General features: G+C 44.2%; 2 protein-coding genes across 2 annotated transcripts; both read left to right on the top strand.

The window, feature by feature from the left end:
- The first annotated feature begins 714 nt into the window (after positions 1-714).
- On the top strand, positions 715-2,212 carry LOC114282902 (carboxylesterase 1). Its single transcript, XM_028225670.2, has one exon. It carries the CDS (start codon positions 980-982, stop codon positions 2,006-2,008), a length of 1,029 nt encoding a protein of 342 aa, XP_028081471.1. The 5' UTR covers positions 715-979; the 3' UTR covers positions 2,009-2,212.
- An 11,101-nt stretch (positions 2,213-13,313) lies between these two features.
- On the top strand, positions 13,314-14,525 carry LOC145789844 (uncharacterized). Its single transcript, XM_082867377.1, has 3 exons — positions 13,314-13,561; positions 13,643-13,741; positions 13,950-14,525. The coding sequence occupies exons 1-3, from the start codon at positions 13,319-13,321 to the stop codon at positions 14,385-14,387; spliced, it is 780 nt and encodes a 259-aa protein (XP_082723503.1). The 5' UTR covers positions 13,314-13,318; the 3' UTR covers positions 14,388-14,525.
- The last annotated feature ends 706 nt before the right edge of the window (positions 14,526-15,231 follow it).

Here is a 15,231-nt window from a genome sequence, read left to right on the forward strand (position 1 = left end):
CATGTATGTGATTATTGTCATGTCAAGCATATTCACCATGGGGCTAAGTGCTTATTCAATATACCTGTTTGAATACCTGTGGATGGAGGTTTTTTCGCTTAAATTTGGATGATTTGATTAATGTACATTGAGACCACCTTTTTCAAGTGATACATATTTAAAATACTTTTCAAAACGAACATAAAATCAAAATGTTTTAAATTAGGCGAATTAATCTATACTTATATACATCACATAGTAAAGATAACATAATAATCAGAACAAGAACTCTCCTCGCTCCAAAAAAGTTGAATCGTGAATTACATCCCTTCATGTGAATCGTTATCTCTGCTTGAGAAGCAACCACTGCTTCACATGAATCATGCATATAGATTTGATTCAAAATCTTTAAGATATACACTAAGGGTAAGATTGTCAAAACATATATATATATATATATATATACATATATATATTAGTTTGTCTTTTATGGAGGACACGCTTGTTGCTCAAGGGATTTAGGAAGTAAATTTTAAACTGTCCTTGACATTAAAAATGGCCCAATAAGGAGGTTTTCACAATATATATATATATATATATATATGTATATTTATATTTTTTCTAATCACTAATTAATCATCATTGTATACGTTACAAGTTTTAGAACGTGGACTTAGGTCTCATTTGACAACATGTTATTTTAGTTAGTTTTTTTCTTCTTTATTATGATTTTTTTTTTTTAACTAAAGTATAAGATAAAAAAATTAGTATATTTAGAATATTTTTTGACTCTCTAAAAAAAAAGTTGCAAAAAATAAAATTTTAATTTTTTTAATAGATTTTTTAATTTTTTAATAATTTTTAATTTTTAAACTAAAATAATGTGTTGCTAAAGGGGCCTTATATATAATTTTGCAAAAGAGTATTAGCTTTAGCTCTAATAACATCACAAAGCATTTTCTGTTTCAGGTCCATCTTGATCAACATTCTGTTAGAAAGCATGCCTAACCATCCAAGCAACCTATCATCAGATCCTACAAGTGCAGGCCAAGCCTTCGATTACGTCAGCATCATCCGAAACCCCGACGGCACGATCACCCGCGTCCAGCAATTCCCAATCATCCCTGCAACACCCGATCCCAACTCTTCCACCTGTCCCGTTCTCTCCAAAGACGTCTCTCTCAACCCACATCACAACACCTGGGTTCGCCTATTCCTTCCCCGAGAAGCACTGGATCATAGTTCCTCCTCCTCATCATCATCCACCACAAAGCTACCTCTCGTTGTTTACTTCCATGGTGGAGGGTTCACCACTTGCAGTGCAGCCACCAATGCTTTCCACAACTTCTGCGTTGATATGGTCATCGAAACCGGTGTCGTAATCGTGTCCGTCGATTACCGTCTCGCTCCAGAGCACCGGCTCCCGGCGGCCTACGATGATGCCATGGAAGCGTTGCACTGGATTAAAACCTCCGACGATGAATGGCTGCGTGAGTTCACTGATTTTTCAAGCTGTTTTCTCATGGGCGTTAGCGCTGGTGGAAACATAGCCTACCACGCGGCACTACGTGCAGCTGCTGCGGCGGCATCAGCTGATCTTGAACCGTTGAAGATCAAAGGGCTGATATTGCACCATCCGTATTTTGGTGGGTCTCAGAGGACTAAATCAGAGATGAGATTAGTCAACGATCGGATAATTCCGCTGTTTATGAATGATCTTATGTGGGAATGCTCGTTGCCAATTGGTGCCGATCGAGATCACAAGTATTCTAATCCAACGGTAAGCAATGAATCGGTCGAGCGAGTTAGGTTGCTGGGGTGGAAAGTTATGGTAACGGGCTGTGAGGGAGACCCGCTGATTGACCGCCAGATGGAGGTGGCGAAGATGTTAAAAGAGAAGGGTGTGCAGGTGATGGCCCAGTTTAATGCGGGTGGTTGTCACACAGTGGAGCTCCTGGACCCCACAAAAGCTAAAGCGTATCATGTGATTCTTAAACAATTTGTCTACCCGTCCGTCAGTAGACTGTGATCGCTAATTTTAAGAAATCACATATCGCTAGATTTGTCGCCAAGCTAGCAACTTGTATGTTCCTTTATTGAACGCGTTTTCCACGTTTTCCCTTCGCTTAACGAGTGTGGTTTCTCGGCTATATTTTTCATGCAATAATGTTGTGTGTAGTCTTATTGATCCAAATATATATATATATATATATATTGTTGTATTTTTATTTAATGGTTCGTAGTAGTTAGCAAGAATATAAAAAATATAAAAATTACAAACCCATCCCATTCAGACCAAATTACATGGTTGGATTTGATATTCTCCATTCAATCTTAGATTTTTAAAATAAGTGAATTATATTGATTCATAGTTTTATAATTATAGATCTGATTTTAAATTGAATTAAATTATTTAAATAAATAAATAAAATAACAAATCAATTATTTATACAAGTTGTAATTATCTACTCTTATATTCTTATATAGTGATAAAACTAACTCTGAAAAATCATCTACCAAATCTTAAGTTATGAGTAATATTTTTCGATTATAATGTGAATAATAATAATAATATATTTTAAAATTATTATTTCAAATCAAACCAAATCGTATTTTACTGGTTTTGTCTAATTTGATTTTAAATTTTTTATGGCTCAGATTGGTTCTGAGCAACCCACTCTAATCGTGACAATCGAAAATCGAAACTAACAGTTCAAAATTGGAGAGCATTCATTAAAATTGGGGTTTGAAAACCCTTATCATTACAATCAACTACAATTATCATATTTGAAAAAAAGAATCTGGCTTTTACCATGTGGTTGTGGATCACCATTTAAAGTTATATAAAATTATGGATTCAACACACATATAGAAGAGTTTAATATTGTTTGTGTGTTAATTTCTCTCATGTGGTGTAAATCCTGCACTCATGTTGGCTACATATTTTGTATAAGATAGTGACAATTCGACGCGTGGCAAAGTAAGGGTAATATGGGGAAACCAGTCAAGTCTCCGATCCTGATCATACACGTGACAGTTAAAATTGGTTGTTATAAGATCTGAGTAACAGTGGATCAACAAAGAGATGCAAAGTGACGTGGCCTCAACGGTTACTCACATTCAAATTCAAATATAGGAGGGAAGCCTAACTGCAAGTGAAAGCGTAGTGAAACTATTCATAAGACAGCACGATCAGCGATTACAGAGGAGCAGTTCGACGATTTGAAGTGCAGTTCGATGGTTATCTTTGGGGAGTATAAATAGCAGGGAAAACCCCAGGAAAAGAAGGAGGCTCAGATCTAAAAAACCAGTCTTACTTTACATTTTGCATTCCAGTTTTTATATTTCCTGCTCTTTACATTTCTGTACTTTAAATTCCTACACTACACTTCATTCATAGGAGTAGTTTTCAAGTATATTGTCGCTGTAAATCTCTACGAGGCTGAGTTTGGATCATTGTAAGTCTTTCACACTAATGAAATGCTTCAATTGTTCTTTATTTAACTGTTCTTATGCTTAAATTCTCCTAAATCAAGCCACCAGTAAAAGTCCTCTTCATTGAGGCTGAAAGAACTATAACACAATCGTCTGAATAATTGGTTGACAATTAAAATTCTATAAGGGCTGATTGATCCTTACTGGCACGCTCATAATTACAAAAATAACTTTCGAGAGCCAAAAAGCCAACATATATTTTTGGCATGCCCAGTGGGACCCATTTAAAATGGCTAGACGTAGGAGACAAGGAGAAAATGAACGCTTAGAAGAAGGCGTGGAAGGAGAAGTAGAGATACCTAATCCAGAGGATAATGTGATAACACATCCTGTGGAGACTCCTATCTTATCGGAACCTATGGTCGAACAGACCAGTACTTCAGAGCAAGTACCATTTGCTCGTAATATTGGACGAGACCAAGGAATTGGACCATCCAATGTCCCATCTACTCAGCTAGTGAATCCGTGGGGTGGCCTAGTAGATGCCATGGGACAGTGTAACAAGCCCGCGGGGGACCTCGCTACAGCTCGGACTCGACTTTCGTTAGTCACGGTTCTAAGTCTGAACCAAAGAGTCCAAATCCGGCAAATCGTTTTGAGAAAACTGATTTTTGAAAGAAGTGCCAAACATGGACTGCTTTGCCAGATACAGAGTCGCCACCTAAATATTTTATTTTGAGAAATTTAGGAAACCCTGACTCGGTGCCAAAAGGCCACGTGTCCGTCATCACCAAAGTTGCCTCGGCTCGGGAACTTGGGTACGATTGGGGAAGGTCACTTCGTGAGCACCCCCGCTCGCCCGGTCATAGACCGGCCTCTACTAACCATGATATCAATTTTTGAAAACATTGTGAGTTCTTATTCCGGTTTATTAGCCTAGGTTACTATGTGATGCGCACAGCATACAAGTATAGACTGGGTCGCCTGAATTGGAACAAAAATATTTCATGTTTGCTTTTTTGAAAATGGTTTGCTACCCGCAGGTAGGCTTTAAAACATTTGATGATTTATTCCAATCCAAGTAACCCAACCTTCACCCACTGGCATTCAGGCAGTTATATCAGATAAGCACATAGCCTCATGGTAAGCATGCTATTCATGGCAGTCACTCACACGCATGCAAGGATGCTAAAGCATAAAGCTTACCGAGTACTCCAAGCCAAAATAGCAACTCATTAGAAATCATGCATGAATCCTAAGTATACAGAAATGTCTAATGCAACACATGCAAAATGCAACTATAGCAGGCTCGGCTATTCTATGATGGCATATGAAATGTTACAATTATCATGTATTCAACTTTGAAATTGAAAGTACAATGCAGTTAGTATGATGCGCCGAGCCCGGTGCATGCAATACAGATGAATGAATGCAAACATGCCGTCATACTGTATGCTAATTTAAATATGCCCTAATCTAACCATCATAAGCGGATAAATAAAAGGGAGAAAGACGTGGGGTTGGAAGACATACATCACACTCACGCACACTTATTACAGTTGTGCCCTCACTCGGAGGGTCCGAATAAATATACAGTCCCGAATGAAAGAATATTACAGTCCAAATAATACATAATCTTAATTAATTAACAAATTAACTAAGAAAATAAATAAAACTGGCATGCAAGCCAGGGACTGCCTTGCTTCTGATGGATGATGCATGTCCGGGTTGTCTTGCGCGGAAATCCACCGGAATGCCCCAATTAGCCTCTGTTTACACTTGTTATTCTTGAAAAGCGTGCCAAGTCCCGAAAAGTTGCTGATTCCTGATTTTGCTGCAACAGAGAGCAGGAAAGGGGCATAGCAATGTATTTTCACAAATGTATGCATGTCTCGATCCTCGTGCCACCAATCACGCATACCGAGGCATGATGGCCGAGGAATCGAAATGCACAATTCAATATAGGATGAATGCACATGAAAACACAATAAAACCTAACTCCATCATGGATGATCCGGAGTGTCGGTGACTTGGAATTGAGACACATTCCGTCACTCGGAGTACGAAATGCACCTCGTTTCCCGTGCCCGGGCTAACTCCTATTTCGAACACGATGCAATATGCATGATATGTATGAAATGCAACTAAGATACAATCCTAACATACACAATGCTATGGAATGACATGCCTCGAAATACGTGCACACGGGCACGCAAACCGAGAAAATGACAGAATGCGATCTAAGATACAACCTAGTATGCACAATGCTATGAAAATGAGATACCTCGAAATGCGTGCACACGGGCACGCAAATCGAGAAAATGACAGAATGCAATCTAAGATACAACCTAGTATGCACTATGCTGTGAAAATGAGATGCCTCGAAATGCGTGCACACGGGCACGCAAACCGAGAAAATGACAGAATGTGATATAATGACATGAAATGATGATGTGGGCTTATAACAACATGAGTGAGCCTCAGCCACACTCACATAGGATGCCGGCGGATAAAAATGAGGTGTCTCGAAATGCGTGCACACGGGCAAGCAAACCGAGGCAATGGCGGAATGTGATATAATGATATGAAATGATGATGTGGGCTTATACCAACATGAGTGAGCCTCAGCCACACTCACATAGGATGTCGGCGGATAAAAAAATGAGGTGCCTCGAAATGCGTGCACACGGGCACGCAAACCGAGGCAATGGCGGAATGTGATATAATGACATGAAATGATGATGTGGGCTTATACCAACATGAGTGAGCCTCAGCCACACTCACATAGGATGCCGGCGGATAAAAATGAGGTGCCTCGAAATGCGTGCACACGGGCACGCAAACCGAGGCAATGGCGGAAATGCGATGCAATGGCATGGAAATGGCATGCAATCATTCTAATGGAATTTCAGCACTAAAATATGAGGGAAAACAGTCCAGAAATGAGGCGAAATGACACCAAATGCATGGAATTGTCCCGAAATGCGAATTTAGGCACCCGAAATGGCCTATCGCTATGCCAAACATGCACAATATGGACATGCAATGCAAAGACAGAAGCTAGACAGTCCCAAAAAAGGCACTTTCACAGTTATAAACATGGCCAAACAGCAAGCATAGGTATGGCAAAAATGGCATGCAAGAATAGGGGCCAAAAGAGGGGTAATGAAGCAAGTGATATAAGAAAAATCCAAACTGAAAAATTCCCTTCTACAACACTGAAGAGGGACCAAAAATATGAATATTTACAGTATATGGCAGCCCCAAAATCAGTATAAAAACATGATAGAAATGTGATGCAAAATGAGGCTCAAAAGTGGCTATAACATGAGGTATGCAAAATATTCGCCAAACAGCCAAAGACCCTTAATAAAACATGTAGAATGGGCCAAAATAAGCACTTTTTCAGAACTGTAAAATGGCCAAAAACAAAAGCATGGTAGGCTAACTAAACATGCAAGAATGGGGAATAAAAGAGAGATATAACATGAAGTGGCATATGGAGGCCCCAAACCATGAAAGGACCTAAATGAAATATGAAGAATGGACCAAAATAAGCACTTTTTCAGAACTGTAAAATGGCCAAAAACAAAAGCATGGTAGGCTGCCATTGCATGCAAGAATGGGGAAGAAAAGAGGAGTATAATGGTAGGTACAACATGGGAGTCCCAAATGGTGTTGAGCCCTTCTTCAATGTTGAAGAGGGGCTCAAAATAAGCCTAATATCAGTTTACAACATGCTCAAAAACAGATTACTCATGGGCCAAAAATAGCATGCAAGATTATGACATATAAGAGGATCAATGAAGCAAGTGCATCATGGAGGGCTCAAACAGGGTTGAGCCCTTAATGAAAAGTGAATATGAGCTCAAAAGAGGGCCACTTTCAGTTAGGGCCGGAGCTCGAAACAAAAAGAATGTGGGGCTTACAAATGGATCAAGAAAAAGGGTCAAAGAGGAGAAATGTTACTCACCCTTGAAGACTAAGACTTTTGTTGCTTCTTGGACCAATTTGTAGCTCCTTTAACCTTTGAGAAGCCTTCCTTGTTGCTGGAAATGAGGTGGTGATGGTAGGGCTTGGTGGTGTAGAAGAAATGGTGATTAGGGACTTAGAAATTTTCAAGGAAATGAGAGGGATAAAGATGGAGTTGTGTATGGAAGCTTGAAGAAGAATTTTTCTAACCCCAACATGTGATATAGCTTGCTTGTTATAAAGGCCAAAAAGGGGGTGCAAAGGTGGGGGAAAAGGAGAGCAACTTTCCCCCACAAAATATCCCCCGGATAAAGATCTTTTCTGGGGGATAAAGCCCCATAGCTGTAAAGGGAACAGTGCAAGGAGCTCGGCCGGCCTGGTACTTTTGCTGCAGGTGGCCGGCCGGCCACACCCCCTAGCCGGCCGGCTAGGGGTCAAAAGGGTCAATCAGATTTTCTGGCCGGCCACCAATTGATGGTGTCCTCCTATGTGTGTACAACACAACCCTGTGGTTAAAAGTCCAAGAAAGTGGGTCCAAGGGGTTCAACATTAGCCCGGAAAGAGGGGTTCAAAAGGGTCAAGTGGAATTACTGGCCGGCCACCAACTTTTAGGGTCCTCCCATGTGTGTACATCACAAATATGTGGTTCAAAGTTCAAGAAAATGGGCCCAAGGTGTTCAACATTAGCCCGGAAGGAGGGGGTCAAAAGGGTCAAGTAGCATTAATGGCCGGCCACCATTTTTTAGGGTCCTCCCATGTGTGTACATCACAAATATGTGATTCAAAGTTCAAGAAAATGGGCCCAAGGTGTTCAACATTAGCCCGGAAGTGCGAAAAACGGGCGTCGGAGGGCGTCGGAGGATGTATAACTGGTTGCTGAAACAATTGCTGGCCTCCCACCCTTCCATGACCTTCCTAGTGATGAAACAGAGGTACCTACCAAAAACGAACGAAAACCGTTGCAAAACGAATGTTCGGGGGCCAAAACGCGCAGTTCGGGGTCCCGAAAATGGGCTGTTAAGCACCGAAAGTGGCATTCGGCCACGAAGTGGGTTTCTCAGACCCCAGTGTCCCTCAAAAGGGATTAAATAAGATGTATGCCAAAAATCAGAACAAACGGAGGTGGTTAGGCGGTCCCGAACCGAGGCACACGGCCAACGGTCCCGAAAAATCGGAAACCGGACTCCGAAATGGGAAAAATGGCCTACGGCCACCAAATGTAGCCTACGGCCACTGAGAGATGGTCTACGGGACCTCTCCCTCCCCTCAGGAAAAGAAACAAAGAAAACCGAGCCTGGTTCGCAAACCGAGGCAAAGTACAAAAGAGGGTTCGGAAGTCCGGAGGCAGGGCTCACGGCGCAACTCTGAAACTTCTGAACGAGCACATTATGCAACATCACCAAGTGCTCAATCGGTGACGTCTGAGTCTTAAGGTCGGTAAAAAATGGGGTGTCTACAGTTGCCCCTCTTTGACAGAACTCGGAAGTCACAAGTGACGGGAGTGAATGTCAAAGCCTAGAGACGACCCATTTTTGACAAGGCCGAAGACTTAGACAAACGTACATGATAAACAGAGATGTGCCCGCAGGCATGGGGTAAAATGAAAATGATATGCAAGAAGCCGAACATAACTCAATGATCATGCAAGTGCAGCAAGCTGTAATGAAGCAAGTATTCGCAAATAGATGCAACAGTTTTAAGCAAGAATGCAAAGCAACAACTACATTTCATGCAGTTAAGAATGCGGAGGATTATTCAATCCCCGCCACGTCTCACACGGAGAAGATATGATACCTGCGCGATTCGTCTGGTCGCACCAGCTTCAATTGAACCGTACATACAATATCGTGCCTGCAAAAGAGAGAAATTGCAACAAGTACAATATGCTACCAACATATATTTAATGTGATTCCGAAAGTTCGACACACGCAGTGCCGGTGAGTGTATGCATCGCGATGCGAGAAAGGAACGTGCGTGACAACGCATGCTCAAACATGGAGGTGTGCCAATATCAAGAAATGTGCATGTTAATGCAGGTATGCTCATGAGAATGCAAGATAATGTGACACGAGCATGAATCAGGGTGCCCGTTTGTTATGAAACAACGAGTACGGAAACGCGTGTTTCAGCGAAGGTAACTCGATCACGGCCTCCGATCCGCTTCCCGGAAAGGCTACAACTCATTCAAAAAGGATATACTTCGATTTCGATGAATGATGATGAGACATATGTCAGAACTTGAAGCTGAAGTCCCGGCGGAGCTATTTCGCGACCGGAAGTGTACTTTTCTTGAACTTTTTCAGGTCCCGGGAACTCCGATCTTCCTCAAAATTTGCAGCGAGCTAGGTGAGCATGTGGGGGACATGGCCGACCGGTTATATGGGAGAGGGGAGGTGGCCAACCGGTTTTCCATAAAGTAGATAGCTGGCCGGCCAGTTTTCCAAAAAGGAAATGGCTGGCCGGCTAGAAAAGGGGGCCGGCCGGCCATATGCCCAGATCCGAGGGCAGTTTGGTCTTTTTCACCTCCTTTTGATGCTCCTTCAACCAAGACCTTGAGCCTATAAAAGGCAGCCGAGGCCCTTCCTTTCTTGCCTCCTACAACACTTTTCTTCTCCAGATCTGAGTTTCCTACGCGTTTTCCAACGCCCCGTGCAAATTGTTTTCGCCAAAAAAATTCAGTTTCAAGCACTTTGAAGCGATTAAATTTCAATTTCGGAGCTTCTTTTCGCATTTTCGCCACTTGAAGTAAGTTTGCCTCAATATTTGGAAGATTTTCTCGGGAGTTGACTTTCGTTGACTTTTTCCAATTTCGGCTCATTTTGCTCATTTTTGCTCCCTTTGCAGATCTTTTGAAAATGGCGGGCAATTCTCACCACGGCGGAGGTTTTCCAGGTGCCGGAGATGATTTCGATCCCATGACTCTACCCCCGAGGACCCGACCTTTTATTCCCGGGAGGTACCGTCCGCCAGCACATGTCCTTCCGCGTGCTGTCTTCCGTCACTTTACTAGCTTTGACGAGCGAGCACCCGGGGATCTGCTTCTCCGAGAGCCGGAGCATCACCTCTCTCATGAGGCCCGAGAGGTATTTTCCTCATTTTCTGTATTTTTCGTACATTTTCGCACCTTTGCCATGCTTGAACATGCAGTTTAGCTTATGACATACTACTTTACTTGCATCCTGAACATGTAGTTTCAACACTCGAATTTCTGAACACTCGGCTCATTAATTAATTGCGGACGCACAGTACACATTAGTTAAGAGGCGAACACACGGCTCAAACACTGATTTGTCGAACACACAGCCCGAATTCGAAAGTGAACACACAGCCCACACTAGTTGAAATTTGAACACGCAGCCTAAACTTTAAATTCTCTGAACACGCAGCCCAGATTAGAGTAATGAACACGCAGCCCACGCTAGTTGAAATTTGAACACGCAGCCCAAACTTTAAATTCTCTGAACACGCAGCCCAAATTAGAGTAGTGAACACGCAGCCCACGCTAGTTGAAATTTGAACACGCAGCCCAAACTTTAAATTCTCTGAACACGCAGCCCAAATTAAATAGTGAACACGCAGCCCACACTGATAGAAAGTTGAACACGCAGCCCAAATTAAATAGTGAACACGCAGCCCACACTGATAGAAAGTTGAACACGCAGCCCAAACTTCAAATTTTCTGAACACGCAGCCCAGTTAATTAGTGAACACGCAGCCCACACTGATAGAAAGTTGAACACGCAGCCCAAATTTCAAATTTTCTGAACACGCAGCCCAGTTAATTAGTGAACACGCAGCCCACACTGATAGAAAGTTGAACACGCAGCCCAAACTTCAAATTTTCTGAACACACAGCCCAGTTAATTAGTGAACACGCAGCCCACACTGATAGAAAGTTGAACACGCAGCCCAAACTTCAAATTTTCTGAACACGCAGCCCAGTTAATTAGTGAACACGCAGCCCACACTGATAGAAAGTTGAACACGCAGCCCAAATTTCAAATTTTCTGAACACGCAGCCCAGTTAATTAGTGAACACGCAGCCCACACTGATAGAAAGTTGAACACGCAGCCCAAACTGATAGAAAGTTGAACACGCAGCCCAAACTTCAAATTTTCTGAACACGCAGCCCAGATTAATTAGTGAACACGCAGCCCACACTGATAGAAAGTTGAACACGCAACCCAAATTTCAAATTTTCTGAACACGCAGCCCAGTTAATTAGTGAACACGCAGCCCACACTGATAGAAAGTTGAACACGCAGCCCAAACTGATAGAAAGTTGAACACGCAGCCCAAACTTCAAATTTTCTGAACACGCAGCCCAGATTAAATAGTGAACACGTAGCCCACACTAGAATTTGCATGTAGCTTATTTCACCTCATCGGCATACAGCCCATTTCATCTCATTGGCACACAGCCCATTTCATCTCATTGGCACACAGCCCATTCATTTCATTGGCACACAGCCCATTTCATCTCATTGGCACACGGCCCATTTCATTCCATTATTGACACATGTATTCATTCTGAATGCAGGTTGGTTCCCGCAGTGTGCAGGGGTATGGTTCCACCATCGCGCGAGACTGGTATGCTGAGCTCCCGGAGGGTGTCCGAGACTTGGTAGACTTGGCAGGGTTCGAGCCCTTCTGCGTCGGGTTGTCACGTTGTCCTGCCAGGAGGACACTGATGGCAGCCTTGGTAGAGAGATGGTGGGACACCACCAACTCCTTTCATTTCTCTGCTACCGGGGACATGACTATGACGCCTCTAGACTTCGCTGTGTTGACTGGCTTTGACATAGGAGGTTGGTCCATCCCTTATGATGAGGATATGGGCGAGTGGGAGGCCGCTTGGATGTATCTATTGGGGGCTCGCCCGCCTGTTGACAGGGTTTCTGGGAGAGTCCGATACACTTGGTTCTCTTCCCACTTCCGGCGGGCGGAGATGGTGCCCGAGACTCCCGAGGAGACGGAGCAGTATACCCGTGGTTTCCTTATGTTCCTCTTCGGGACTACCCTGTTCGCCGACAGAGGGAACACAGTCGGGTTATACCTGCTGAGCGCTCTGGTTGACCTATCACAGGTCCATCGATATGACTGGGGTGGCGCCGGCCTGGCTACCCTTTACTTTTATATGAGCGCGATCTCCCGCGAGCGGGGCGATTTACTTGGCGGCTACTGGAGAGCCTAGGAGGTACTTTTCTGTCCCCTTGATTTACATTTTTGCTTTTTATTATTTGTACATTGCACACACAGCGCACTTTTACAGTCTGTATTTTGCTCTCAGCATTTCGTACTTACATTCTGCACTGCTTTTCTCAGCTATGGGTCTATGTATACTTCCCAGCATTAGCCCCAGAGTTGGAGGTGGCAGGGATTCCCATGACCCCATATTCATTGGTGTTCGAGGGCCCGCACCGGCCGAGACCTCGAGAGACCCTCCTTTACCTGCGACAGTACTTTGACACTGTGCGACATTCAGAGGTACCTCTGAGCTTTCAGTTCCTTTCATTTTCATCTTTGATTTGCTCTGTATATTCTCGATTTCTGATTGGTTTATGCATTTATCATCCGCAGATCACATGGCAGCCTTGGGCGCCCCTGGGTGATGGTCTCCGACTTCAGTATACCGGAGGGTCAGACATCTCCCAGTATAGGGTCCTGCTCGAAGGGCCGGTTGGAAGGGCATGGTTCCTGGGGGAACGCTTTCTGCGCCAGGTATGGGGGTATCTTTCTCAGGATCCTCCCGCAGTGCCCCCAGTCAGTATGCGGACCGCTGACAGGCTCTCTTACTCGGAGGTAGTCGGCGCCATGCTGGGTAGTAATGCTTTATTATATGTTGAGGAGGGGGACTACGCCACTTATCGTCACATATATTTGATGCCTCCATTGACGGGAGCTCGTATCCCGATGATGAGGCCTGCCGGTATGTCATCCTCGGGCCAGGCTCGGGCTCGGGCTGCAGACGCCTCTTCTACTAGCAGGGCTGGTACATCTAGAGGTGGGAGTAGACCGGTTCCTCCGGCTCCATCGGCTTATCCTCATCCTGGATGGCCAGATATGCCCACTGAGTTGATGGCGTGGCAGTATGGGGCTATCTCTCCGACCCCGATCCCGCTAGAGCCTCCGATGCCCAGTGATCGATACGCCATTGATCCTGACTCACCGCTGGTATGCTCCACTGTTTTTCATTCATCATTCAGATGTTTAGCCATTTTTTGTTCATTGATGATTATGAGCTCATATTTGCAGCCACCGCGAGGGTACATGGAGGAGGTGGTTGGACTGGTGGCCACACTCGAGGGCATGGTCCTGCGTAGGGAGGCACAGTTGTCTGTCGCGGGCATTCAGGTACCCTTCAGTTTTCTGGCATTTATCATACTTCTGATGACATGCTGATTTCTACTGCATCGATAGACTACTTGTGTAGAGCACATCTGACACACACCCCACTTGGATACTGCATTTACATGCACCCACTTCACGTAGCCTTTGCTTGTATCTGCATCTGATGTATATATTTGGACTGATGTATTTGAATTGAACTCTTTGTTTTCAGATGCCTTCATGGTCCGGTCAGCCGCAGGCCAGGCCACCCGGGCCTCCTTGGGGAGCTGGGCCGTCTGGGCCTTTTCAGGGAGTTGGGTCACCCGGGCCTTTTCAGGGGGCGGGGCCATCTCGGCCTTCCCGAGGAGCCGGGCCATCTAGGCCTTTTCGAGGAGCTCGAGGAGGGCCTGTCCGCAGACGCAGGGCTCACGTTGTAGAGGTGGAGCCTGATGAGGAGGAGGAGGACGCTGAGGAGGAGGAGGAGGCTACCGATCGTCAGTCAGAGACATCTGTTGAGGAGGGGGGCTCCGATTTTGGTTCGGGGAACAGAGATGAGGCTGAGGGGGATCCTGAGGATGACAGCTCTGACCCAGATGATGATGATGGTGCAGAGGTTCTCCCGCAGAAGAGGATGAGGAGTGCTTCTCGTTCCCGTTCCCGAGGACTTTGATGCTGTTGTTTCCTGCTTTATTTTTCTTTTTGCTAGTAGTTTGTAGCACTTTGCACATTGTTAGGCAGTTTTATTTTTTGTAAAACTTGTACCTTTGTTTGTTGTAAAGCATGATGGAATGAAATAGCTTTTGAAAAGGTGTTTGTATTTTAAACTTTTAGCATCGTATCGCATCATTTTATTTCGCACAAGAATGAAATTGAATGTGAATGCGCATTGTGTAATCACCAAGTCAGGTAGTGAACCGACGCAACAAACTAAGCAACTCAACTTACTAAGATATAACAGAACCTTAGGAAGTTTACAACTCGATAAGCAAAATGCAACAACGTTGACAACGCAAATAAACAAGACTTTAACAAAAATTGTTTAAACAGAGAACAATGGCTCAAAAACACACGAAACACGTCCGCTCGACAAACAACTCGATAAGCAAAACAACAACTCGATAATCAAAACAACAACTCGGTAAACAAGACGACAACAGAGTGTACTTCTGACAATCTGGGCACCGGAACGCATCCGAAACGGAGGGAGATGAAGGCCTTTGACTCTCCCGTTGCATGGAAATGCTTGGAACTCTCCCTCGAAGGGTAAAACAGGGCCAAGGAGATACACTGCAGCATTGCCGGCCATCCCTGGGAGCCGGCCGGCCATTTTTGTGGAGAGAGACAGCTGGCCGGCCATTTCTGAAAAAGTAAATGGCTGGCCAGCCAGAAAAGGTGGCCGGCCGGCCACTCAGTCCTGCAACCACCTGGTTTTTGACATGTGTCCCCGTGAATAGTGTTTTTCCTTCTATAAAAGCCTCAACTTCGGGAACATTCATTTCATCTTAGTTTTAGAC

The sequence above is a fragment of the Camellia sinensis genome, chromosome 1, assembly GCF_055761805.1.
Source record: "Camellia sinensis isolate YWXY chromosome 1, ASM5576180v1, whole genome shotgun sequence".
Classification (NCBI taxonomy): Eukaryota; Viridiplantae; Streptophyta; class Magnoliopsida; order Ericales; family Theaceae; genus Camellia; species Camellia sinensis.